Here is a 25,553-nt window from a genome sequence, read left to right as displayed (position 1 = left end):
TCTGGGTTGCTCTGATTTGATCCAGCTCCCTGCTAGTGTGCCTGGGAAAGCAATGGAAGAAGGACTAAGTGTTCCAACCCTTGCCATGCATGTGGGAGATCAGGATGGAGATCTTGACTTCAGCCTGTACCAGCCCGGCTGTTGCAGCCATTTTGGGGGGTGGACCAACAGATGGAAGAGCTCTATTTTCTCCCTTCTGTCTGTCACTCTGCTTTTCAAATAAATAAATACTTTAAAAATAAAAAGAAAGAAAAATGTATAAATAACATAGTCCAGTTTTATCTTTTTTTTTTTTTCATTCTATTTATTTATTTGAGAGGTAGAGTTACAGACAGTGAGAGGGAGAGATAGAGACAGAGAGAAAGGTCTTCCTTCTGTTGGTTCACTCCCCAAATGGCCTCAGTGGCCAAAGCTACTCCGATCTGAAGCCAGGAGCCAGGTGCTTCTTCCTGGTCTCCCACGCAAGTGCAGGGGCCCAAGCACTTGGGTCATAGCAGAGAGCTGGATTCAAAGAGGGTAAGCTGGGACTAGAACCGGCTCCCATATGGGATGCTGGCGCTGCAGGCGGAGGATTAGCCTACTATGCCTATCTGTCTTTGAGTGGTAGACTTCTAGGTGTTTTTTTTTTTTTTTAATTGGCCCTATATTTTTATTATTTATGTAAGAGACATATATTAATTGTAAAATATAGGAAGTAGAGAATATGGCATTTCTTTTTAACTTATGTTAGCTTCTGGGAAAGGAAAAATATTCAACTTCTGTTTTTAGAGACAAACTGTGCATAGAATCTAGTTACCTAAGAAACAGAGAATTTGGTAAGTTTATAGTACTTACTGTTTTGAACCACTGAGTTATTGGTTTTGAAATACATGATGTATATATTTTCTAATAAAAATAGGAAAAAATTATATGGCCTTAAAATATCCTTAGTTTGCCTATCATGCTCAGTTGAAAACTAAAGCAGTATTTACATTCTGTTTTTAATGTGAAATACTCTTGCACAAATGTTAAGTAACTAACTGGCTTCACAGATCCACTGGCTGGCTGTGAATGGGCGGACAGAACTACTGCATGACCTCGTGCAGCACGTCAGTGATGTCGACGTTGAGGATGCAATGGGGCAGACAGCATTGCATGTAGCCTGCCAGAATGGTCACAAGACGGTAAATTCAGCCATGAGGACTTGAAGTTGCATGTATTTATCATTGAAAAATTGAAATTCATGAAAAACTTTTCACTGCATATTCGGGAACATGAAGCATTATAGCAGAATCTTAGTTCCGCACATATTTTTTGAAGACAGAGGAATGGAAATAATGCTTTTATATCTCAAAATATTTATAGTTTTATTTCTGATTCATGCATTTTAGTAGCTAAATATTAAATTTTAGAACGTTGTATACTAACATATAATCTTAATAATTATGATATATATTCCGTTCTCAGTTTTAGCCAATAACTTCTCCGTATTTAATTTTTTGCCATTAAGCACATTTACTGGTATTAGGTAGTGAGGAAGGTGAGCACCAACACTGCTTAACTAGTTCAAGTTGGATTGTCATATTTTCTATGTTCTTGATATAGGATTTAAGTGCTAGAGTTACAGTGATAGTTTTTTTTTTTTTTTAAAGATTTATTTTATTTATTTGAAAGAGTTACAGAGAGAGGTGATGACAGAGAGAGAGGTCTTCCATCTGCTGGTTCACTCCATCTGCTGGTTCACTCCACAGATGGTCTCAACGGTGGAGCTGGGCCATTCTGAAGCCAGGAGCTTCTTTCGTACCTCCCATGCAGGTGCAGGGGCCCAAGGACTTGGGCCATTTTCCACTGCTTTCCCAGGCCATAGCAGAGAGCTGGATTGGAAGTGGAGCAGCTGGGACTTGAACTGGTGCCCATATGGAATGTCGGCACTGCAGGTGGTGGTTTTACCTGCTATGCCACAGCACCGGCCCCAGCTTTAATTTCATATTGTTTATGTTGAGCTTTTTCCTGTGTTTAGAATTATTGATAATAGAATATATTTACTTATTAGCCATAACAATAAGAAACAACCCTACCAACAACTATAAAGATATAAAGTTGGTTTTTTATTTGTTTTTATTTTTTGGTGCAAACTCTGTATGAGTCTTCTCTTTTTTAAAGTTTTTTTGTTTTATTTATTTGAAAGAGAGAGAGAGAGACAGATACCTGCCATTTGCCAACTTACTCCCCAAATGCCCACAACAGCTGAGGCTGTGTCAGGCTGAAGGCAGGAGCTGGGAATTCAGTCAAGCTCTCCCATGTGGGTGGCAGGAACTCAAGAATTTGAACCATCACTTGCTTTCTTTCAGGGTGAGTATTAGCAGGAGATTGGACTTCGGAATGGAGCTGTCTCGAACCCCCGCACTCTGATACAGGATGCAGGTCTCAAGCAGTGTCTTAACTGCTGTGTCAGATGCTCTTACTCCTGTGTTGGGAATATTCCTAGTGGAAAATGAATTCCTTTTTTTACAAAAGATTTATTTATTTTAAAGGCAGAATGAAGGAGAGACAGAGATTTTCATCTACTGGTTCACTTTCTTTTTGGCTGTGGGAAGTAGATTTGAACTGGCACCTATGTGGGATGCCTATGTTCCAGGTGGTAGCTTACCCTGCTGCAAATCAACATTGGCCCCAAGAATCTGAATTTCTGTCTCTTCAAACACTTTCTCCCTAACCTGGGTTTGGGGTGGAGGATCCTGGATGTTTATGTGCTTTAAATATGCCATATTCATAGACCATTGGACTTCTTAAAGATAGGCAAGGGTTGAAAGAAGGAATATCCTATCTTTTTTCTCTTTCCTGGAGTTTCTTCTGCACATCAATATTCATTTGAATTTTTGTCTTTTATCATCTGAAAGCTACCACTATTTTCAAAGAGTATCACTTCTCACAAGTTCTTACTTTCTCAGCAGTATTGAGTTTAAAAAATATTCTATGTGAATGACCCAGGGCTTTAAGGAACTCTACTGCATATTAGAGATGTTTCCCACAGAGAGCTTTCAGAGGACAGAAAAGCACTTTGTTTCTATATAAACACTCTTTGCTGTAACACATGAGCAGAGTTTCTTTTACCAAGACTTCTAAACCCTATGCGCTGTCCAGGAACTTGTACAGGAAAAAAAAAATTGACGGGGATTTAGATTAGAATGACCTACAGAAGCCAATTTTAGGTGCCTTGAGCTAGTGTAGAAGCAAGAACTACTTGGAAAACTGGCTTAAAACATGTGCTATCTATGCTGCATTTGAAATTGAGAATTGCCTTAGAAAGTTATTGAAAATTAGATGGTATAATATACTCCATGATTTATAGCCTAAAGCAGGTGTGGTAAAGGACTGAATTCATCTTGGTCAGATGCCTTTGAACAATTGTATGCTCAGAAAAGTTTTAAGGAGCCTGACTTCACTGCAGTGATGAGTTTCACGGGGTGAGATTTTATAGATACAGAAGAGGCACAGTGTGAAAAGCTATGTTGCCTGTACTTGTTGTATTGGCCAGTGAGGTTAATTCTATAGTGTGGTTGGTTAATTATAGTTACCTCTAAGGATCCTGTACTGATACAGTGCTTGCTTAGCACTATTTCAGAATCATTCTGTTTATCTGATGTTTTTTCAGTTGGGATGAGAAGGAATCTTAGTCTGTTTCCTTGCCTCTGGACTGAATTATACTTCTAAAAATCTGTGTTAACAGTTGTCTTAATATTGCCTTTTTTCAGAATTATTGATGTATTTTTGGAACATACTCAACTTTCACTGGATTGGCAAATCCTTTTATTTTAAGTTGACAATGATTTATTGGTCTGCAAAATATGATATGTTATTATATGGGAAGGATTGCTGATTAAAAAAAAAAAACGCTTTGTGTATCTATTCATTAGTTGAACACCGAATCTAAAATAATTTGTTAGGGGGCAGCATTTGGTGCAGCATTTAAGCCACTGCTTGGAAAACCTACTCTATTATCAGAGTACCTGGGTTTGAATCCCAGATCCATGTTCCTGCAAATGCACATCCTGGGAACAGTAGATGACTCAAGTACTTGAGTCCCTGCCAGCATATAGGGAACCTGGATGGAGGTCTGGGCTCCTGGCTTTGTTCAGGCCCAGCCCTAGCTGTTGGCTGGCATTTGAAGAGTAAACCAGTGAATGGAAGATCTCTCTCTCCCCCACCTCTCTCCTCATTTCTCCATCGCTCTCTCTGTTGTTCTTCATATAAAAGTAAATTAAATAACTTAAAAATGAAAAAATGTCTTTTTTGTCTCAGAGTAGTTAATTCTTAGATTAATTTGTTAAAAAGTTTCCAGGGGCAGGTGTTAAGATGTCTACATCCCACATTGCAGTACCTGGTTCAGCTCCTGGTTCCTGCTCATGACTCTACCTTGCTGCTAATGGGGACCCTGGGAGGCAGTGATGATGGCTCAAGTGATTAGGTTTCTGCCACCCACTTGGGAGACAGGATTGTGTTCCTGGCTCTTGGCTCTGGCCCTGACCCAGACCTAGCTGTTGCGGTTACTTAAGGAGTGAACCCATGGATAGGAACTCTCTTTCTCTCTCAAATATATAAATAAACCTTTGAAAATAGAATCTACTTTAAAAATAAAAAAGTCTCTAGAATTTGTGTCCATGTAAACATGAAATCAGCATATGTAGGTTTCAAGATTTTTATTTTTAAGCTTAAAAGCTTGCATATTGATATCTATAGAATAAATATATAAAACTTTAAAGGGGAACAGAAACTCCTTTGAAAATATTTTAAAAAGCATATCTGCTCTTTTTTTTTTAAGATTTATTTGAAAGGCAGAGTCAGAGACAGAGACAGAGAGGTCTTTCATCTGCCGGTTCACTTCTCAAATCCCACAACAGCTGGTACTGGGCCAGGCAAAAGCCAGGAGTCAACAACCCCTTCGAGGTCTCCCATATGGTGGCAGGATCCCAAGCATCCGGACTATTGTTCACTGCCTACCCAGGTGTATCAGCAGGCAACTGGATTGGAAGTGAAGTAGCTGGGACTAGAACCAGTGCCCATATGGGATGCTGGCACTGCAGACAGAGGATTAACCCACTATACCACAGTGCCAGCTGAATTTCTTTATTATTTCAACATTTTAATTTGAAAAGAGCAGGAGCCAGTATGGTGGCATAAGTGGGTTATGCCGCTACCTGTACTGCTGGCATTCCTTCCAGCAGTACTGCTACTCCACTTCCAATCCAGCTCCCGGCTAATGGCCTGGGAAGGCAGTAGAAGATGGCCCAGGTGTGTGGGCCCCTGCACCCATGTGGAGGACCTGGAAGAAATTCCTGGCTCTTGGCTTTGGATCGTCTCAGCTCTGGCCATTACGACCATTTAGGGAGTGAACCAGTGTACGGAAAACCTCTCTCTCTCTCTCTGTCTCTCCATCTCTCTGTCTGTGACTCTGCCTTTCAAATATAAATAAGTAAATCTTAAAATTATCTGAAATTTGCCTTCTAATCTTACTTGAGAATGAATTTCAGGAGTGCATGAAAAGGTGCTGACCATCTAGCTTAGAGCCCTAAAGCTTTGTAGAATTTATAACTGAGTGCTATATTCTTGCTTTGGTAGCAAGCAGTGCTTTTTCAGACATACATGACTTTTTTTTTTAAAGAAAATATTTGGATAAAGTTTTACTTTTCCTCATAACTAAGAAATTGAGTAATCTTTGCTGTGATTTCATATAGATGCATCTGTTTTGTTAGAGGTAAGCATCATAAAAGACCTCATCATCCTCTTATAAGAAAGTGGTGTGGGTGGTGAAAAGGTGCATTCTATTCACTTACTGTCCTTGTAGCTTGGTTTCAGTTACTTCTATTCCTATTTAAAGGAAGGAAATAACTATAGAACTCTAATAATTTTGTTTTTATATAGCTTTCCTTACATCAGCAATTATACTGCATTATTAACTATACAATATCAGAATTATGGTTTAATCTATGGTTATTGATTTTTTATTAGCGTCTTTTTTTTTCTTTCTTTCTTTTTTTTTTTTTTTAATTAGAAAGGTCTTCCTTTTCCATTGGTTCACCCCCAAGTGGCTGCTGCGGCCGGCGCACCGCGCTGATCCGAAGCCAGGAGCCAAGTGCTTCTCCTGGTCTTCCATGTGGGTGTAGGGCCCAAGCACTTGGGCCATCCTCCACTGCTTTCCCGGGCCACAGCAGAGAGCTGGACTGGAAGAGGAGCAACTGGGACAGAACCGATGCCCCAACCGGGACTAGAGCCCCGTGTGCTGGTGCTGCAGGTGGAGGATTAGCCTATTGAGCCGTGGCGCCAGCCTTTTATTAGCTTCTTATACAGTCTTTGGCAGTTATTTTATTCTTCTGCCCCTCTATCTCATAAAGTATCTAGTGATGATATAATTAAGGAAAGTGTTATGAATGTGTGAGAAGAGATTTAAAAACAATACATATTGCTGCTATTACTGCCATTATTAATAGGCATGACATGATTTTGTAAAAATACAAAAGAGCAAAATCTGGACCTTTCATTCATTTACTTTTGTACAAGAAGTAAGGCTTAGTATGTTATTTGATTTTTGACCTCATTTTTGCTAATAATTGGAACTTTTTACCATTTTTTCTTTTGTTATTCTTTAGAATTTATAGATATGGTATATTGCTACAAAAGGTTGATGGCTGTCTCTCCTGGAATAACTTGGATTTAGACAGCCTTGAGGACTATCAAATAGTTCATTCTAAATTTATGTGTTAGATTAAATAGCAGGACTAGTTTAGAACCCAATCTACAGTTTAAAATTTTTTTTTCAGAATAAATTTGATACAATCCTATATTGAATAGTAATGTTTCACTCAATGATAGATTGCATTTATAACAGTGTTCCCATGAGATTATAATTGAGGTGAAAAATTCTTAGTGCTTAGTGATATAATCATCCAGTGTTGTAATGTCACAGTTCAATGCATTCCTCATATGTTTAGGGTGGTGCTGATGTAAACAAACCTGTTGTGCTACCAGTCATATAAAAGTGTATCACATAATACTTGATAATAGTAAACAACTATTTTACTGTTTTTTTGTACTTACTATAATTTTTATTGACATTTTAAAGTGTAGTTTTTATAAACAAGTTTACTGTAAAACAGTTTACTATGTTCCACTGCAGCTCATAAATCTTGTGCTTACATCATCACTTAATTCACCATGTCCAATGACTGACATATGATTTGTGTAAGTACATGCTGTGATGATCGTACTATAACAAATGCCACCAGCTATGCATTTCTCAGAGTATTCCTGTTGTTGAGTGATGTATGAGTATATTCCTAAATTTATATATAACTGGATATTAAGCTTCCAAATAATGTAAAATGATGGTTGGAACTTTTTGCAGTCTAGAAACTTAAAAGCATTTTGACAATGGAATTATAGCTTATTTTTTGATAGATTTATTTATTATTTCTTTGAAAGGAAGAATTACAGAGAGGCAGAGATGGAGAGAGAGAGAGGGTTTCCATCTGCTGGTTCACTCCCCAAATGGCCGCAATGGCTGGAGCTGGGCTGATCTGAAGCCAGGAGTTTCTTCTGGGTCTCCCATGTGGGTGCAGGAGCCCAGGTACTTGGGCCATCTTCTGCTTTCCCAGGCCATAGCAGAGAGCTGGATCAGAAGTGGAGCAGCCGGGACTCGAACTGGCGCCCATATGGGATGCCAGCACTGCAGGCGGTGGCTTTACCTACCATGCCATAGTGTCGGCTCCTATAGCTTATCTGTGATAGAACTGGTTGTCTTGTTACTGAGATTATAGATTTGTTAAGGAAGAGTTCTTATCACATTTAGTCAGCTGTCTTGATTACTTTAGCATTTCATTCGGGGAGTTGCCAGAGAACCATGCAAACTTAGTTGAAATCATTTGCAAAACATTAATCAGATTCATCCTTGAGGCTCAAAGGTGGGTGTGCTAACAGTTCATAATATGTTTTTAGGTTTAGCAGAACTTTATTTTAATGCTAGAGCTCTCCTTTAATCTCTTCTGGACACTGTGAGCAAATAATATAAAATCATCCTATCACTGTTACTATTCTCATGCAGCTGGATGATTACTTGAGTTCAACGTCTCGATAGGTGGATTAGGCATCTGGAGAAAACCTATCTAAACCAGTCACTGAGTAGTGAATTGGCAGGGTTTTGTTTTGTTTTAATGTTATTATTTGTACATTGCCGTAAGTCATGTCATCAGAATTATTTATTTTTCCCCCTTTGGCTTTATTTATTTAATTTTTCCCCCCAAAGAAACTTTGTATTTAAGGAATACAAACTTCATATATTTCATAAGTACAACTTTCAGATATAGTGATTTTTCCCACCATATCCACCTTCCCACCCACATTGTCACCTCTTCTCCTCCTCCCTCTCCCTCTCCCTTTCTCAGTCCCATTCTCCACTAAGATGCATTTTCGTTTAACTTTGTACACAGAAGACCAACTCCACACTAAATAAAGTGTTCAACAATTTGCACGGAAAAAAAAAAAAACTGTTTCTCAACAGTGAAGACAAGGGCTTTTCAAAGGCTTTGCATTTTGAAGTTAGTTTCACTTCTTTTTTTTTTTTTTTAAGAAACTTAATTAACTTTAAAGAAGCACCCAAGAATGATTCATCTTTTGTGAGCACTTGACATAATTATAATACAGCTCTTTGAAGACAGAGGTTCTGCATGGGAAATTAGTGTACAGTGACTCCTGTTGTAAATTTAACAACACTTTTATGTATGACGTCAGTGATCACCCAAGGCTCTTGACATGAGCTGATTAGGCTATGGAAGCCTTTTGAATTCACAGACTCTGTCAGTTTTTAGATAAGGCCGTAAGCAAGGTAGAAGTTCTCTTTTCCCTTCAGAGAAAAGTACCTCCTTCTTTGATGGCCACTTATTTCTACTGAGGTCTCACCCACTGATGTCCTTCATGTAGAACATTTTTTGCCCCAGTGTCTTGGCTTTCTATGCCTGAAATGCTCTCATGGGCTTTTCAGCCACACCAGAATGCTTTAGGGGCTGATTTGGAGGTCAGTATGCTACTTAAAGTGGTTGTCATTCTGTGAGTCTGCTCATAGTGTGGACTGCTTCCTATGTTGGATTATTCACTCCTTTTAAATTTTATCTATTATTATTACCAGGCAGTTAATCCTGTCTATAGGATCACTTTAACACTTGAGATAGTATTTTTACCACCCAGCTTAAGGGGTTTTGGGATCTCATGGCAAGTTTTTAAACTGTACCCTTAGAAGTAAGTCTGTAGAAATGTATAAAGAACTATACAACTTTACAGTTATGAACTTCATATACTTCATAATTACAAATTTAGGAAGATGGTGATTCTTCCCACTGCCTGCCCTTCCACTCATACTCCCACCCCTCTTCCTCCTCCCTCTCTTATTCCCACTCTTAATTTTTACTGAGATCTGTTTTCAATTAACTTTATACATATACATTTATGTTGAGTAAAGAGTTCAACAAATAGTATGAAAAAAAAAATAAAAACTGTTCCTCAACAGTCAAGACAAGGGCTGTTCAAGTCTTGCTTCTCAAAGTGTCAGTTTCACTTCTACAGATTGCCTTTTAGGTGCTCTATTAGTTATTGCAGATCAGGGAGAACATACGGTATTTGTCCCTTTGGGACTGGCTTATTTCACTAGCTATGATGTTTTCCAGATTCATGCATTTTGTTGCAAATGACTGGATTTGATTTTTTTTTTTTTTTTTTTTTACCACTGAGTAGTATTCCATGGTTTACATATCCTATAATTGCTTTATCCAGTCTTCAGGTGATGGGCATTTGTGTTGATTCCATGTCTTAACTATTGTGAATTGAGCTGCAGTAAACATGGGGGTACAGATAACTCTTTCATATGCTGATTTAATTTCCTTTGGGTAAATTCCCAGAGTGGGATGGCTGGGTCATATGGTAGTTCTATAGTCATATTTCTAAGGTATCTGCATTCATAGTGGCTTTACCAGTTTACATTCCCACCAACAGTGGATTAGGGTACCTTTTTTCCCCACATCCTTGCCAGCATTTGTTGTTTGTTGATTTTTGTATGAAAGCCATTGTCATTGGGGTGAGGTGAAAACTCATTGTGTTTTTGATTTGCATTTCCCTGATAGCTAATGATACTGAGCTTTTTTTTTTTTTTTTTTTTGGACAGGCAGAGTTAGAGAGAGAGAGACAGAGAGAAAGGTCTTCTTTTTTCAGTTGGTTCATCGCCTAGGTGGCTGCTAAGGCTGGTGTGTTGCAGCTGGCGTGCTGCGCCGATCCAAAGCCAGGAGCCAGGTGCTTCCTCCTGGTCTCCCTTGTGGGTGCAGGGCCCAAGGACCTGGGCCATCCTCCACTGCACTCCCGGGCCACAGCAGAGAGCTGGACTGGAAGAGGAGCAACCGGGACAGAATCCGGTGCCCCAACCGGGACTAGAACCTGGTGTGCCAGCGCCACAGGCAGAGGATTAGCCTAGTGAGCCGCGGTGCTGGTTAGCATTTTTTCATGTGTCTGTTGTCCATTTGTATTTCTTCTTTTGAAAAATGCCTGTTTAAGTCCTTTGTCCATTTCTTTTCTTTCTTTCTTTCTTTTTTTTTTTTTTTAAGAGAGAGAGGTCTTGCATCTGCTGGTTCACTCCCAAATTGGCTGCAGCAACTGGAGCTGGACCAATCTGAAGCCAGGAGTGAGGAGTTTCCTCACTCTTCACTCAGGTGCAGGGGCCCAAGGACTTGGACCATCTTGTACTGCTTTATCAGGCCATAGCAGAGAGCTGGATCAGAAGTGGGGCAGCTGGGACTTGAACTGGCATCCATATGGGATGCCGGCACTGCAGGCGGTGGCTTTACCTGCTAAGCCACAGCACCGGCCCCCTTTGCCCAATTCTTAAGTGGATTGTTTGTTTTGTTATGAATTTTGATCTCTTTATATATTCTAGTTATTAATCCTCTATCAGTTGTATAGTCTGCAAATAATTTCTCCCGTTCTGTCGGTTGCCTCTTTACTTTCCTTAGTATTTCTTTTGCAGAAAGAAATACTCCAGCCCACATTCCCACCCCTCCTATTCCTTTTACTTTGATGAGTGTTGTTCTGAAAGTTAGCATTGATCACCTCAAGCTGCCTTGTTTTTTCTTGCCTTATAGTTTACAATGTATTGGGCCCGAGTTGTCTTGGTTAGTCACTACCTTCAATTAAATGACTTTTGAGATTGACCCAGACCTTAGCTTTGCACATTAGTTTTCTGCTTAGGATATTGTTTTATCAATTGAAAACTTACGAAGTCTATTGAAATTGTGTTGTTTCTTCTTAAGGATCTCTTGAAAGCTGTATAAAAATCCCCCTTTATATGCTTTTCTTTCTGCGTTTTCCCTAGCAATTTCTTCTGTAAGGAGTAGGACCCTTCTAGATAATCAAGCACTGTGAGAATATTTTTCTTGCTGGTAGTGTGGGAGTTGGGCAGGAAATTTGCAATTCTGAATTTTTTTATGGGCATATTTTGCTAGTATAGTTTTGGGCACATAAATTATTTTAGTTCAGTATAGTTCCTTTTTTTTTTTTTTTTTTTTTGACAGGCAGAGTTAGAGAGAGAGAAAGAGAGAAAGTTCTTCCTTCCATTGGTTCACCCCCCAAATGGCCGCGATGGCCGGAACTGCTCCGATCCAAAGCCAGGAGCCAGGTACTTCCTCCTGGTCTCCCATGTGGGTGCAGGGCCCAAGGACTTGGGCCATTCTCCACTGCCTTCCTGGGCTAGAGCAGAGAGCTGGACTGGAAGAGGAGCAACCGGGACAGAATCTGGTGCCCCAACTGGGACTGGAACTCGGGGTGCTGGCGCCGCAGGCGGAGGATTAGCCTAGTGAGCCATGGCACTGACCAGTATAGTTCTTAAAATTCTGTATACTAATTTGAAAGATGTCAGTAATCAGCTATTAGTCACAGATATTTTTATTGTATTTTACATGCTACCTTTAATAAATTTTAAGCTACTAAGCTTAATCTTTACAAATAGAAGCCATAAAATTCTGAAAACAAAGAAATTATGACTGCCATTTTAAATGACATTGTTTTTGGACTTGATGGTGGTTTTCACAGAAGTATTTGTGGGTAGGGCTTTTAGGGAAAGAAATTTGCTAAAATAAATTAAACACAAATAATAGTCCTAGTTTAATTTTCTGGATAGCACTGATCACCAGGTAGCATATACATAGAAGTGTTTTTTTTAATTCAATATTTTATCTCTTGGTCTTGCTTTTCCACCATAATGTAAACTTCATGAACTCAGAGATTTTTTTGTCCAGTTTGTTCATTTTTGCAACTACTATCTAGAGTAACCCATAGTACATAGTAGAGATAAAAATATTTTTTAGATTTATTTATTTATTTATTTGAAAGGCAGAGTTGCAGGGATCCAACAACTTGGGCCATCTTCTGTTGCTTTCCCAGGCCACAGCAGAGAGCTGGACCAGAAGTGGAACAGCTGGGTCTCGAACCAGAGCCCAAATGGGATGCCAGCACTGCAGGCGGTGGCTTTACCCACTATGCCACAGTGCAGGCCCCCCCAATTTCTTTCCTTTAAGTTTTGAAGTTCCTCAGAGTTTGGTCTTTAGCTCTTTGGTTTTTTCATCCTGCAAATTCTGAGTGATTTCAGCCACTCCTCCAGCTTTTGCTATCACTCATAGGACAGTGAAACTCCTGTAAGGTTAGCCCAGTTCTCTCTGTGGGTTGCCAGTATTTCAGGTAACAGTTTAACTCACTGTGCCACAATGTTGACCCCCTTATTGAAGTATTCATTTTTTGTCCATATCAGATATGTGTATTGTCAGCGATAAAATAATTTGTTATTGCAATTAGAAGTTTTGCTTTACCATTGAAATATTATCACTCTGGATTATTTGGGTATGAGAATCTATTTGCACACTAGCCAGTGAAGTTGTAGTAAGAGACCCAGGAGGTCTCACCTCTCCAACAAAGACCAGTAGGAGTAGGGTGGGTTGGATAAGTGATAACTGTCTCTGTGCCCTCACCTGCCAGCAAGTAAAGCTGATTTACTTCCTTTACTGCTCACTGCTGTGCAGTCTGCTGATTGCTGAGGCAGCTGCTTTGTAGATGCTTTGTACTTGAATTGTCTTTACTTTTCCACGTCAAAGAAATGGTTGGAGATAAAACAACACAAGGAAAAACAGCCAACCAACCAAAACTATGAGTTGGATTATCTGTGACTTGCTGCTCCTGGTATACTGTTCAATCATTGATTGATTGAATTCTGCATCCTTTCTTGTTTCAGAGTTTTTACTAGAAGGAAACAACAAACAAGCATCTTATTATTTTTTTTTAAATCACAAAGATTGGTGATTCCTCAGTCATTTAGTGCTGCAAGGCAATTTTTTATTCTTCACACTCAGATACCTTTATACATTTTTAATCCTTATTGTAAAGGAAGTGATTTTTTTCTTCAGGCAACATTTTATGTGAAGCAGTTGAAAGCTTTTTAAAAATGTTTCTTTTGGCCCAGGAGTGCAGTGGAAGATAGCCCAAGTGCTTGGGCCCTGCACCCACATGGGAGACCAGGAGGAAGCACCTGGCTCCTGGCTTCGGATTGGTGCAGCGCGCCAGCCGCAACACGCCAGCTATAGCCGCCACTTAGGGGGTGAACCAAAGGAAAAGGAAGACTTTTCTCTCTGTCTCTCTCTCTCTCTCACTGTCTAACTCTGTCTGTCAAAAAAAATAAATAAAAAATAAAAAAAGTTTCTTTTAATGATTACATATCTTCAGGATTTTTAAAAAGAATTTATTTATTTATTTGAAAGGCAGAATTAACAGAGAGAGACATAGAGAATCTTCCATCCACTGGTTCACTTCCCGAACGGCTACAACTGCTAGGGCTGGGCCAGGTGAAAAACAGGAGCCCTGCACTTCATTTGGGTCTCTCACATAGGTGACGGGGCCCAATCCCTTGGGCTATCTTCATTGCTTTCCCAGGCACGTTAACAGGAAGCTGGATCAGAAGTGGAGCAGCTGGGACTTAAACTGGCACTTGTATCGGATGCTGGTGTCACAATGGCAGCTTAACCTGCTGTGCCACAATGCCAGTCCCTATTTTGAGGATCTTAATTGGGATAATTTTATTAAAACTGAAAAGCAGAAAGATTTCTGAGTAGAATATAAAATGTTAAAACAAGCAGTTTCCACTTTCTTAAGTGTTTTTCTGTCAAGAATTCTTAGTGTCTTTGTAGGATGCACAAATATACGACAAGACCATACGATAGTTCCTATTGTAAGTCATGCCTTCTATGATTTGTTCAAAGTTTTGCTTACCACTTTGTTGAGATCAGTAGAGGAAGATGTTTGGCTCAATTGTGTAATATCAATTCTACAGTCTAAAAATACAGAAGCACTATGAAAAGTATGTGATTTAAAAATGGTATTTTATTTTTTCTTATTTCTTATTTATTTTTGTAAAAATGATATTTTGAAATGAGAAGCAAATAAATAGGCAATTGAGTTTGAATCTTTAGTTGTTATTTAGTAGGCAATTAGTAGATTATCTTGATTAGTATAGTTTATAAAAATATATCAGATTAACCATAATACTATTTAGTAATCTGAGTTCAGAAAAATTAGAATTTCTAGTTTATATGATTATGTACCTGGCCTTACATTTTAACCCCTTCATCACTGTTTTTAAGTTGGGTACAGACTACTTGATCTTTTTGAGACTCAGCTTCCTGCTTATGAAAATGCAGGGAATATCAGCTTTCTCACTGGATGCAGTAAATGAAATGACAAATGTTTACTTAGCAGTGTCTGGGCACATTTTAAGATTTATTATTTCAGTATGTGGTTTAACTGTATAATTTATGTGAATGTGTAGTATGTCTTGTTAATAATTACTTGATTGGAGTTTCTGGGTTGCTGGGATTTGAAACTTGCTTATTAATATATTAATAATATTTGTATTAGTATATATCGTCTGTGCTTCCATTTCTCCTGAGCCTTTTGAGTGATGAAGATTTACTATTTGTAATTTTTGTGACAGTTGTGAACACTGTTGCAGCTTTCCATCTCACTCCTGTTTTGGGACCAGACAGATGCAGCTTCTGGGTCAAAAATCAGAAAGAGGAAAGGAAAGTCATGATTAAAAGGCTCAAGTAGGCTAATTTTTTTGTGTAAAACACTGACTTAAATGCTTCTTGTCTTACATTTGAAACCTGTACTTGGCTTCTTGTCCTCAAAAAAATTATATAGTTGATAATAAGGCTTTATTTGACAATGTTTCTATTACATAGATTTTAGAGTCCATATTGGAATAGAAGTAAATTTAAGTGGCAATATGTAAATACTGTTTCTTAAAATATTTGATTTAAAAATAGTTTTAATAAAAAATTATAGTCCCTTAAACCACCATTCTTTGTCAAGCTGTCATTGTCAGAGGCAAGAATTTTCAACTCTTAGCTTTTTCTGTGATGTGTGTTTCCAAATAATAAAATTCTATGGCTATTTGCTTTTAAAGTTTTTTCTAATTTATTTGAAATGCAGAGTACAGATAGATCTGTCTGCTGCAAGTAGCAGACGAGGCTGGGCCTGACTGAAGCTAGGAGCCACTGCTCTACTGGGTCTCTCAAGTGGGGCAGCGACCCAAGTACTTAGGCCATCTTCCACTGCTTTTTCAGGCACATTAGCGGGAAACTAGATAAGAAATGGAGCAGCTAAGACTCAGCCTGACATATGGGATGCTGCTGTTGCAAGATGTGGCTAACGTACTGTGCCACAATACTGGCCTTTGGTGACAAAATCTGGCAATTACATCGATAATTCAGCATACTTGAATATTATGTAGTGCCTGAGATTCTTTTAAATCTAGTTGTCCTAGAATATTTTTTGATGTAATTTACTTATTGTTTCCCTTTTATCCCCATTATCTTTAGTTGCTTTATTCAATTTTTGTAATGTTTTTCCTTGTGTTCCTCTAATTTTCTCATATTTTCTATTTTTACTTGTCTTTTAATTTTACTTTCTTTATGTGGAATTATTCAACATTGTTTTTCTAAATCTTCTGTTGAATTTTTATTTCTTATGTCATATTTTTAATTTCTTATTCTCTGGATATATCCCCCTTGGCATCTTGATCTTGTTCCAATGGTATAATTTCTTTTTTATCTGAGGATATTAGTTCCTTTTCATATTTTGTTTTTTTCTTGTTTCCTTTATTGTTTTTATTTTTTCTGAGAGTTTTTTTTTTTTAATTTTGATTTTTCAGGTTAGAGGCCTGTTATAGTTGTGTCTTAAATGTGAGGTGCTTCAAACAGTTCATGGAAAATTGAATGAAAAGTTTATTTTCATGCAAAATATTTAAAAATCTATGTAAAAGGTTTATGGAAAAAAGGCATTATGAAAAAGCTATGTATGCATTTTAAGATCTTTTCATGCTAAATAAAGTTGCCTATATTCAGTTTCATATTTCATGAAGTTGCCTAATAGAAGTTCATAGAACACTAGAATGTGTGTTCAATGCAGAAGTAATATTGAATAGTCTGATTCTGAAAACTACTTTGTTTTTACATTTTTCTTTCTTCTTGCATGAGAAACTCAAATGAGAATCATGGAAATAAAACCAGAAAATACATTTTTTTTTAAGGTTTCATGTGGGCCCTGACCTATCCTTAATCATCAGATAATTAAGATTTTACATTAGCTTACTTTCGTTAAGTATGAGTCAAATGATTGTAGGAATAGTGATTAGGGAACACAGTATATGTCAATGACTGTCAGAGACACTAAGCCAGTATTGGCTACTGTTAACAACAAAAGAGCTTCTTAGGTTTTTAACATTTTGTATTTTAAAAATTATGCTTATTAGCCGGCACCATGGCTCAATAGGCTAATCCTCCACCTTGTGGCGCCGGCACACCGGGTTCTAGTCCGGGTTGGGGCACCGGATTCTGTCCCGGTTGCCCCTCTTCCAGGCCAGCTCTCTGCTGTGGCCCGGGAGTGCAGTGGAGGATGGCCCAAGTGCTTGGGCCCTGCACCCCATGGGAGACCAGGAGAAGCACCTGGCTCCTGCCATCGGATCAGCGTGGTGTGTTGGCCGCAGCGGCCATTGGAGGGTGAACCAGCGGCAAAGGAAGACCTTTCTCTCTGTCTCTCTTTCTCACTGTCTACTCTGCCTGTCAAAAAAAAAAAAAAAAAAAAAAAAAAAATTAAAAAAAAATTATGCTTGTTGACATTGGGTGAATTGTATCTTTGGTACACATTTTTTATTTTTAGAGTTAAAGGAAATTCTGGCTTTTAAATTTAAATATCTAAATTAGTGTCCATTTCACTAGCCATTTGTGCTTGTTCAGCTTTAGATTACAATGAAATAAAATTAAAATTTACTTTAATTCAAAATTAAAAATTCATTTCCTCTTTTGTACCACATTTTTCTGCCTAGTAGCCTCATGATACAGCACTGCTCTAGAGCCTTCCCAGGTTTGCAGTTGATGTGATGCTGATAATTCATGCATATATCAAAGTGCCTGAGAAGCTCAGGGAACTTACCAAAAGCTGAATTTTCAGTATCTTTATTGTCATATGTGCACTCAGTTTCTTTTTAAAGCTTCAAGTTTTGAGAAGAATGTTTCTTAAATGAATTAAAATTGTGACAGTTGGTTCTTTTGTTTGACTTCTCTGGGTTAACTTTTAATTGTTTCTCTCTCCCCAGACAGTGCAATGCTTACTAGACAGTGGTGCTGATATTAATCGACCAAATGTCTCAGGAGCCACTCCGTTGTACTTTGCTTGCAGGTATGCTATTTTGTATTGAGATTTTTCTCATCAAAGAGTGTTGTCTCTTGCCCATATTTCCTAATGCAAACATTTCTATATATGTTCTAAAACCCTTGTTTTCCTGCAAAACAGGAGGGATTATGGTCTGTTAATTAACTATATGAGAAAAAGTATTTTTTAAATTTAATTGCCAATATTTAAAAATTACAGATAGGAGCTTTTGATATACTTCATTTCAATTTTAGACTAATTTTTTAAAGCTTTTATTTGAAAAATGTTTTAAAATCACACAAAAAACTGTGAGTTCCCATATCCTCAACACCATATGCCTGCCACTCCTCTCCCAGCCTCTAGTAATCAATACCCTGTGTCAAGGTAGAGTTTTTCTTTCTTTTTATATTTCCTTAAAATTTTAGCTCCCACATATAAGAGAGAACATGCAGTATTTGTCTTTCTCACTCAACAAGGTGTCCCCGAGTTACATCCATGTTGCTGCAAATGACAGGATTTCATTTTTTAAGTGGCTGAATAGTATTCCATTGTGTATATATACACCAATTTTTCTTTATCCATTCATCAGGTGATGGACACCTTGGTTAATTCCGTATTTTGGCTATTGTGAACAGTGCTGCTAATAAACATGGTTTAGCAGGTATCTTTTTGATACAATCAGTTCATGTCTTTTGGGTATACACCCAGTAGTGAGATTGCTTGATCATATGGAAGTTCTGTTTCTAGATTTTTTTTTTTTTGTAAAGATTTATTTTATTTGTTTGAAAGACAGTTACAGAGAGAGGTAGAGACAGAGAGGTCTTCCATACACTGGTTCACTCCCCAGATGGCCACAACAGCCAGAGCTGCGCCGATCCGAAGCCAGGAACTAAGATCTTCTTTTGGGTCTCCCACACTGGTGCAGGGGCCCAAGGACTTTAGCCATCTTCTTCTGCTATCCCAGGCCATAGCAGAGAGCTGGATTGGAAGAAGAGAAGCTGGGACTAGAATCAGTGCCCATATGGGATGCTGGTGCTTCAGGCCAGGGCTTTAACCTGCTGCACCACAGCACTGGCCCCTATTTCTAGATTTTTAGGAAATCTCCATTCTGTTTGCCACAGAGGCTACATTAATTTCATTCCCACCAACAGTGTCTGAGAGTCCCTTTTCTCTGCATCATCTCTAGCATTTTTTTTTTTTTGATAATACCCATTTTGACAGAGGTGAGATGATATCTCATTGTGGTTTTGATTTGCATTTCCTTGATCGATAGTGATGTTGGGCATTGTTTCATATATTTGTTGGCTATTTGTATTTCTTCATTTGAGAACTGTCTATTGAAGTCCTTGCCAATTTCTCAACTGGGTTGGTTGTTTTTTGTTGTTGAGTTTTTAAATTGCTGATATATTTGGGATATTAATCCTTTGTCAGATAGTTGGTTTGCAAATATTTTTTCCCATTTGTTAGATGTCTCTTCACTGTATTGACTGTTTCCTTTTTTGTTAAAGCTTGACTTTGATATAGTTGAATTTTTTTAGTTTTGCTTTTGTTGACTGTGCTTTTGATTACTGCCTTAATCTCTCGATTGTTGTGGATATTCAGGTTATCTGTCTCTTCTTGATTTAATCATGGTAGTTGATATGAATCTAGGAATTTATCCATTTCTTTGAGGCTTTCAGGTTTATTTGCATATAGTTCTTCATAGTAGTTTTTTTATGATCTTTTTTTTTCTCTCTCTTTTTTTTTTAACTTTTATTTATTGAATATAAATTTCCAATGTACAGCTTATGGATTACAGTGGCTTCCCCCTCCCATAACTTCCCTCCCACACACAACCCTCCCCTCTCCCGCTCCCTCTCCCCTTCCAGTCACATCAAGATTCATTTTCAATTCTCTTTATATAAGAAGATCAATTTAGTATATATTAAGTAAAGATTTCAACAGTTTGCACCCACATAGAAACACAAAGTGAAACATACTGTTTGAGTACCAGTTATAGCATTAAATCACAATGTACAGCACATTAAGGACAGAGATCCCACATGAGGAGCAAGTGCACAGTGGCTCCTGTTGTTGACCCAACAAATTGACACTCTAGTTTATGGCGCCAGTAACCACCCTAGGCTCTCATCATGAGTTGCCAAGGCTAAGGAAGCCTTCCAAGTTCACCGACTCTGATCATATTTAGACAAGGTCATAAAAGACAGGGTGAGGATAGTAACCAATGATCCTAAGAGTGGCCTTAACCAGGTCTGAACAATTACACAGCATTAAGTGGGGAAGAGGACCATCAGTACACACAGGTTGGGAGTAGAGCCATTGGAGGTAGAGTAGAGGTTATGATTACAAAGGAATGAGGCCCAAGTGCGCTAGACAGGGTCTAGAACAAAGGACAGAGTCATTATTAGAGGAGCTAAGAAAGGTGCTGTCTAAGCCACAATTAAGTTTTCTGATTGAGAGGCAAATAGAACCTGACAGAAGGGGCTTGATAATAAATCTGTTGGGCTTTAGGCCTTGTAAGTTAAGAGGCCCAGACCTATCTATCTCTTCACGTGGGGTACATCCTAAGGGAGGTGTGAACCTCCTAGGGGAAGGCACTCTGTTGACTTTCATTACTTAGTTTTTCATAGTAGTTTTTTTATGATCTTTTGTATTTCAGTGGTGTCAGTTGTAATGTCTCCTTTTTTATCTCTAATTTTGAGTTTTCTCTTTTTTTTCTGTTACTCTGACTAGAGTTTTATCTATTTTGTTTGTCTTCTCAAAAAACCAACTTTCTGTTTTGTTAATCTTTTGTACTTTTTTAGTTTCAAGTTCATTTATTTCTACACTGATCCTTATTATTTCTTGCCTCCTGCTGATTTTGGGTTTGGCTTGTTCTTATGTTTTAAGTCTTCAAAATACATTAGTAGATCTTTAATTTGAGATTTTTTTAAAATATAAGCACTTAATGCTATAAACTTCCTCTTTTTTTAAAAAAGATTTATTTTATTTGTTTGAAAGACAGAGCTACAGAGAGAGGTAGAGACAGAGAGAGAGAGGTCTTCCATCTGCTAGTTCACTCCCCAGATGGCCACAACAGCTGGAGCTGCTGCGATCTGAAGCGAGGAGCCAGGAGTTTCTTCCAGGTCTCCCATGAGGGTGCAGGGGACCAAAGACTTGAGCCATTCTCCACTGCTTTCCCAGGCCATAGCAGAGAACTGGATCAGAGGAGGAACATCCGGGACATGAACCAGCGCCCGTATGGGATGCTGGCGCTTCAGGCCAGGGCTCTATTTAACCTGCTGTACCACAGCGCCAGCCCCCTCTTTTTCTTTCTTTTTTAAAGATTTATTTATTTATTTGAAAGCCAGAGTTACACAGAGAGAAGGTGTGGCACAGAGAGAGAGTTGGCCACAGTGGCCGGAGTTGTGCTGATCCGAAGCTAGAAGTCAGGAACTTCTTCTGAGAGGGTCCTCCACATGGGTACAGGGCCCAAGAACTTGGGCTATCTTCTACTGCTTTTCCAGGCCACAGCAGAGAGCTGGATTGAAGTGGAGCAGCTGGGACTTGAACTGGCGCCCACATGAGATGCTGGTGTCATAGGCAGATGTTTAACCCACTATGCCGCAGTGCCAGCCCCAGTAGTGTGTTCTTTAATTTCTAAGTATTTATGAGTGTTCTATTGTTATTCTTATTGTTGATTTCTAGTTTTTTAATCTTATTTAAATAGTTTTAATGTAGTTATCATTCAGCTAAAAATACAACAATGGTAAAAAGAATGCATTAGGATGTCTAACAGTGGGCACTCAGGAAGGTATAAGGTTCTAGATTTTTCCATGCATGAAAATCTTTCAGGACCATACTTTGTAAGAGTAACATCAGAAGGACATCCAAACAGGATTCTTGATTACCCATCACTCATCAGGAGTAAATGGAGGGGCACCATACACATTGTACACTCCAGGCTGCCATAGGAAGAGGTACGACTTCCCAGAGAAAGATTCTACTCTTAAAATAATTAGAAGCATGTGGTGAGTCAGGGAGGCATAGTAACTCTGAGTACCTCTGTTAGACCTATCCAGATGTAAGTCCCAGTGTCTCTACTTGGTACCTGTGTGCAAGATCAACTGGATTTCTAGTTTTATTCCTTTATGGTCCGAGAAGATACATGGTGTGATTTTAATCTTTTTAAATTTGCTGAGTCTTTATTTGTGGCCTAATATATTGTCTCCTAGAAAATGTTCCAAATGTTCATGAGAAGAATGTGTATTCGCTAGCTGTTGGCTGAAGTGTCTTGTAAATGTCCATTAGGTCCATTGGCTTGATAGTATGTTTCAACTCTGATATATCTTTATTGATTTTTTTTGTCTGAATGATCTGTCTATTGATGAGAATGGGGTGTTGAAGTCACCCACTATCATTGTACTGGAGTCCATCTCTCTTTAGGTCTAATAGTAGTTTGCACATATATATATATATATATATATATATATCTATATCTGGGTGGTATTGTGTTGGGTTTGTGAGTGTGTGTGTGTGTGTGTGTTTTACATCTTCTTGCTGAATTGAATCTTTTGTTAAAATATAATGTCCTTCTTTATGTCTTTTTATAGTTTTTGATTTAAAGTCTGTTTTATCTTATGCCTGGATAGCTACACCTGCTCACTTTTGATTTCCATTTGACTGGTAATCTTTTCCAACCCTTCACTTTCAGTCTGTGTGTATCTTTGTTTATGAAGTGATTTCTTGTAGGCAGCATATAGTGGAGTCCTGTTTTTTTTTATCCATTCAGCCAACTTAATCTTTTTGTTAGTGAATTTAATCCATTTACATTTACGGTTGATATTGATATATACGAACTATAATATGTCATTTTGTTGATTGGATAATGAGTCTGCATGCTCTGTTAGTGTATTTGTTGGTATCCTGTGTTTTCATAATGTTTACTTCCAATGTAGGACACCTTTCAGAGTTTGTTTTAAGGTTGATCTGGTGATGGTGATTCTCTCAATTCTGTATATCTGGAAACTCTGTTATTTTCCTTTCACTTTTAAAGGATAGCTTCACTGGATATAATTTTCTTGGTTGAAAGTTTTTTCCTTGAAGACCTTGAGTATATCATCCCACTCTCTTCTGGTCTGTAGGGTTTCTACTGAGAAGTCTGGTGTTAATCTAATTGGTTTTCTTTTCTATGTAACTTGACACTTTTCTCTTACTGTCTTTTGGATTCTCTCCTTGTCTTTAACTTTTCTTTTTTTTTGACAGGCAGAGTTAGACAGAGAAAGGTCTTCCTTCTGTTGGTTCATCCCCCGAATGGCTGCTAAGGCCGGTGCACTGTGCTGATCCGAAGCCAGGAGCCAGGTGCTTCCTCCTGGTCTCCCATGCGGGTGCAGGGCCCAAGCACTTGGGCCATCCTCTACTGCCTTCCCGGGCCATAGCAGAGAGCTGGACTGGAAGAAGAGCAACCAGGACAGAATCTGGCGCCCCAACCAGTACTAGAACCTGGGGTGCCAGCACTGCAGGCAGAGTATTAGCCTAGTGAGCCGTGGCGCTGGCCATGTCTTTAACTTTTGACAATTTGATGACAGTGTGCCTTGGAGAAGAACTTTTTTAGTTGAGTCTGCTTGGGGTTCTTTGATTTTTTTGTATCTGAATGCCTGTGTCTCTTTTGAAGACTTGGGAAATTTTCAACAATTATTTCATTTAGCAGGGTCTCCTTCAGGCATACCTATAATATGAATATTTGGTTGTTTTCGTGGTAGCCCATATTTTTTAATAGACTTTTCCTTTGTATGGCCGGCGCCGCGGCTCACTAGGCTAATCCTCCGCCTTGCGACGCCGGCACACCGGGTTCTAGTCCCGGTCGGGGCACCGGATTCTATCCCGGTTGCCCCTCTTCCAGGCCAGCTCTCTGCTGTGGCCAGGGAGTGCAGTGGAGGATGGCCCAAGTCCTTGGGCCCTGCACCCCATGGGAGACCAGGAGAAGCACCTGGCTCCTGCCATCGGATCAGCGCGGTGCGCTGGCCGCAGCGCGCCAGCTGCGGCGGCCATTGGAGGGTGAACCAACGGCAAAAAGGAAGACCTTTCTCTCTGTCTCTCTCTCACTGTCCACTCTGCCTGTCAAAAAAAAAATTTTTTTTTTCTTTCTAATTCTTTTCTCTTTATTTTTGTCTGATTTTGTTTTTGTCTGCTTGTGTTATTTTTTTAAAAGATTTATTTATTTTTATTTGAAAGAGCTACAGAGAGAGGTAGAGACAGAGAGAAAGGTCTTCCATCCACTGGTTCACTCCCCTGATGGCCACAATGGCCGGAGCTATGCCAATACGAAGTCTGGAGCCAGGAGATTCTTCTGGGTCTCCCATATGGGTGCAGGGGCCCAATGACTTGGGCCATCTTCTCCTGCTTTCCCAGGCCATAGCAGAGAGCTGTATTGGAAGAGGAGCAGCCAGGACTAGAACCAGCACTCATATGGGATGCTGGTGCTTCAGGCCAGGGCTTTAACCTGCTGGGCCACAGTGCTGGCCCCTGCTTGTGTTATTTCAAAATATTTTGTCATAAACATCGAAAGTTTCTTCCTCCACTTGGTCTATTCTACTGTTAAAGCTCTCTATCATATTTTTTATTTCACTGATTGAAAATTTCATCTCCAAGATTTATATTTGGTTCTTATTAATGAGTTCTGTCTCCTTAGTAATATTTTCATTCATGCCACTCATTGACTTTCTTATTTCTTTAATCTATTTGTATTCTCTTGCATCTTGTTGAGTTTCCTTACAATCATTATTTTGAATTCTCTGTCATTTTGTAGATTTTCTTCAGTTCAGGATCTAATTCTAGAGGAGTATTGTATTCTTTTGGATGTGCCATGCTACCTTGCTTCTTCATGTCTCCTGTGTCCCTATGCTGATGTCTGCCCAACTGTTGTGTCTTTGTAGAGAAGATTTTATTGTAAAAGAGTTTTTGGTGTAGCTGGAATGCAGGTTATCACTTGGCTTGTTACATTGGCTTTGGTTCTAGGTGAGCTCAGGAGTGTAGTCTCTGAGTGATTTCTTTTGTCTTAATGTCAGCTGTGCCTGTAAGTGACAGTGGACTAGTCTGCTGCAGTTCATAGGGATACAAGTGTGGCTTTGAGTTGAATAAGGGTTTCCTTGGATGCGTATCTTTGATCCACAGAGAGTTCAGTGTCAGTCTGTCTGACAGATGCCTTGTTCTTGGTGCTGAGGGAGACAAGGATGGCCCTTCCCTTGTCCTACTACAAGCCTGAGTGATGCTGGGTCTTGTGGCACCAATTATTGTGGCTCTAGAACTGTGTGAACCAAACAGAAATTTTGGAGGTGAAAATTTAAATGAAATAAAAAAATACAGTTGAGAAATTCAACAATAGAATAGGCAAAGAGAACAAAAAGAAGATGAGCAAGATTTATTTATTATTTATTTGAGAGGCAAAGTTATATATAGAGAGAGCAAGCTTTCAATTACTGTTTCAATCCCTAAATGGTTGCAAAGGCCAGGGCTATGCCAGGCTGCAGCCAGGAGCCAGAAGCTTCATCTGAATCTCCCACTTGGGTGCAGGAACCCAAATATTTGGGCCATCTTCCACTGCTTTCCTAGGCTATTAGCAGGGAGCTGGTTTGATAGTGGAGCAGCTGAGATTTAAACCAGTACCCATATGGCATGCTGGCACTGCGGATAGTGTGCTTAACCTGCTGTGCCACAGCACCAGCCCCTTCATGGTACTTCTAACATAGGACTCCCTTTAGGATTTCTGGCAAGCTGGTCTGGTGGTGATAAATTCGCTCAAGTTTTTCTTG

The 25,553-nt window shown here is 39.0% G+C and overlaps 1 protein-coding gene across 2 annotated transcripts in view; it reads left to right on the top strand.

The window, feature by feature from the left end:
* The window catches only part of HACE1 (HECT domain and ankyrin repeat containing E3 ubiquitin protein ligase 1), a 133,993-nt gene that overhangs the window by 30,716 nt on the left and 77,724 nt on the right, over nt 1-25,553 (top strand). The window contains exons 6-7 of one of the 2 annotated variants that reach the window (XM_062186555.1): nt 1,032-1,163; nt 17,708-17,790. In XM_062186555.1, coding sequence (XP_062042539.1) covers nt 1,032-1,163; nt 17,708-17,790 — 215 coding nt within the window. The remainder of the gene's footprint in view (nt 1-1,031; nt 1,164-17,707; nt 17,791-25,553) is intronic. The other variant, XM_062186556.1, reaches the window with a different exon arrangement.

The sequence above is a fragment of the Lepus europaeus genome, chromosome 3, assembly GCF_033115175.1.
Source record: "Lepus europaeus isolate LE1 chromosome 3, mLepTim1.pri, whole genome shotgun sequence".
Classification (NCBI taxonomy): Eukaryota; Metazoa; Chordata; class Mammalia; order Lagomorpha; family Leporidae; genus Lepus; species Lepus europaeus.
This window is presented reverse-complemented; position numbering and strand designations above follow the sequence as displayed.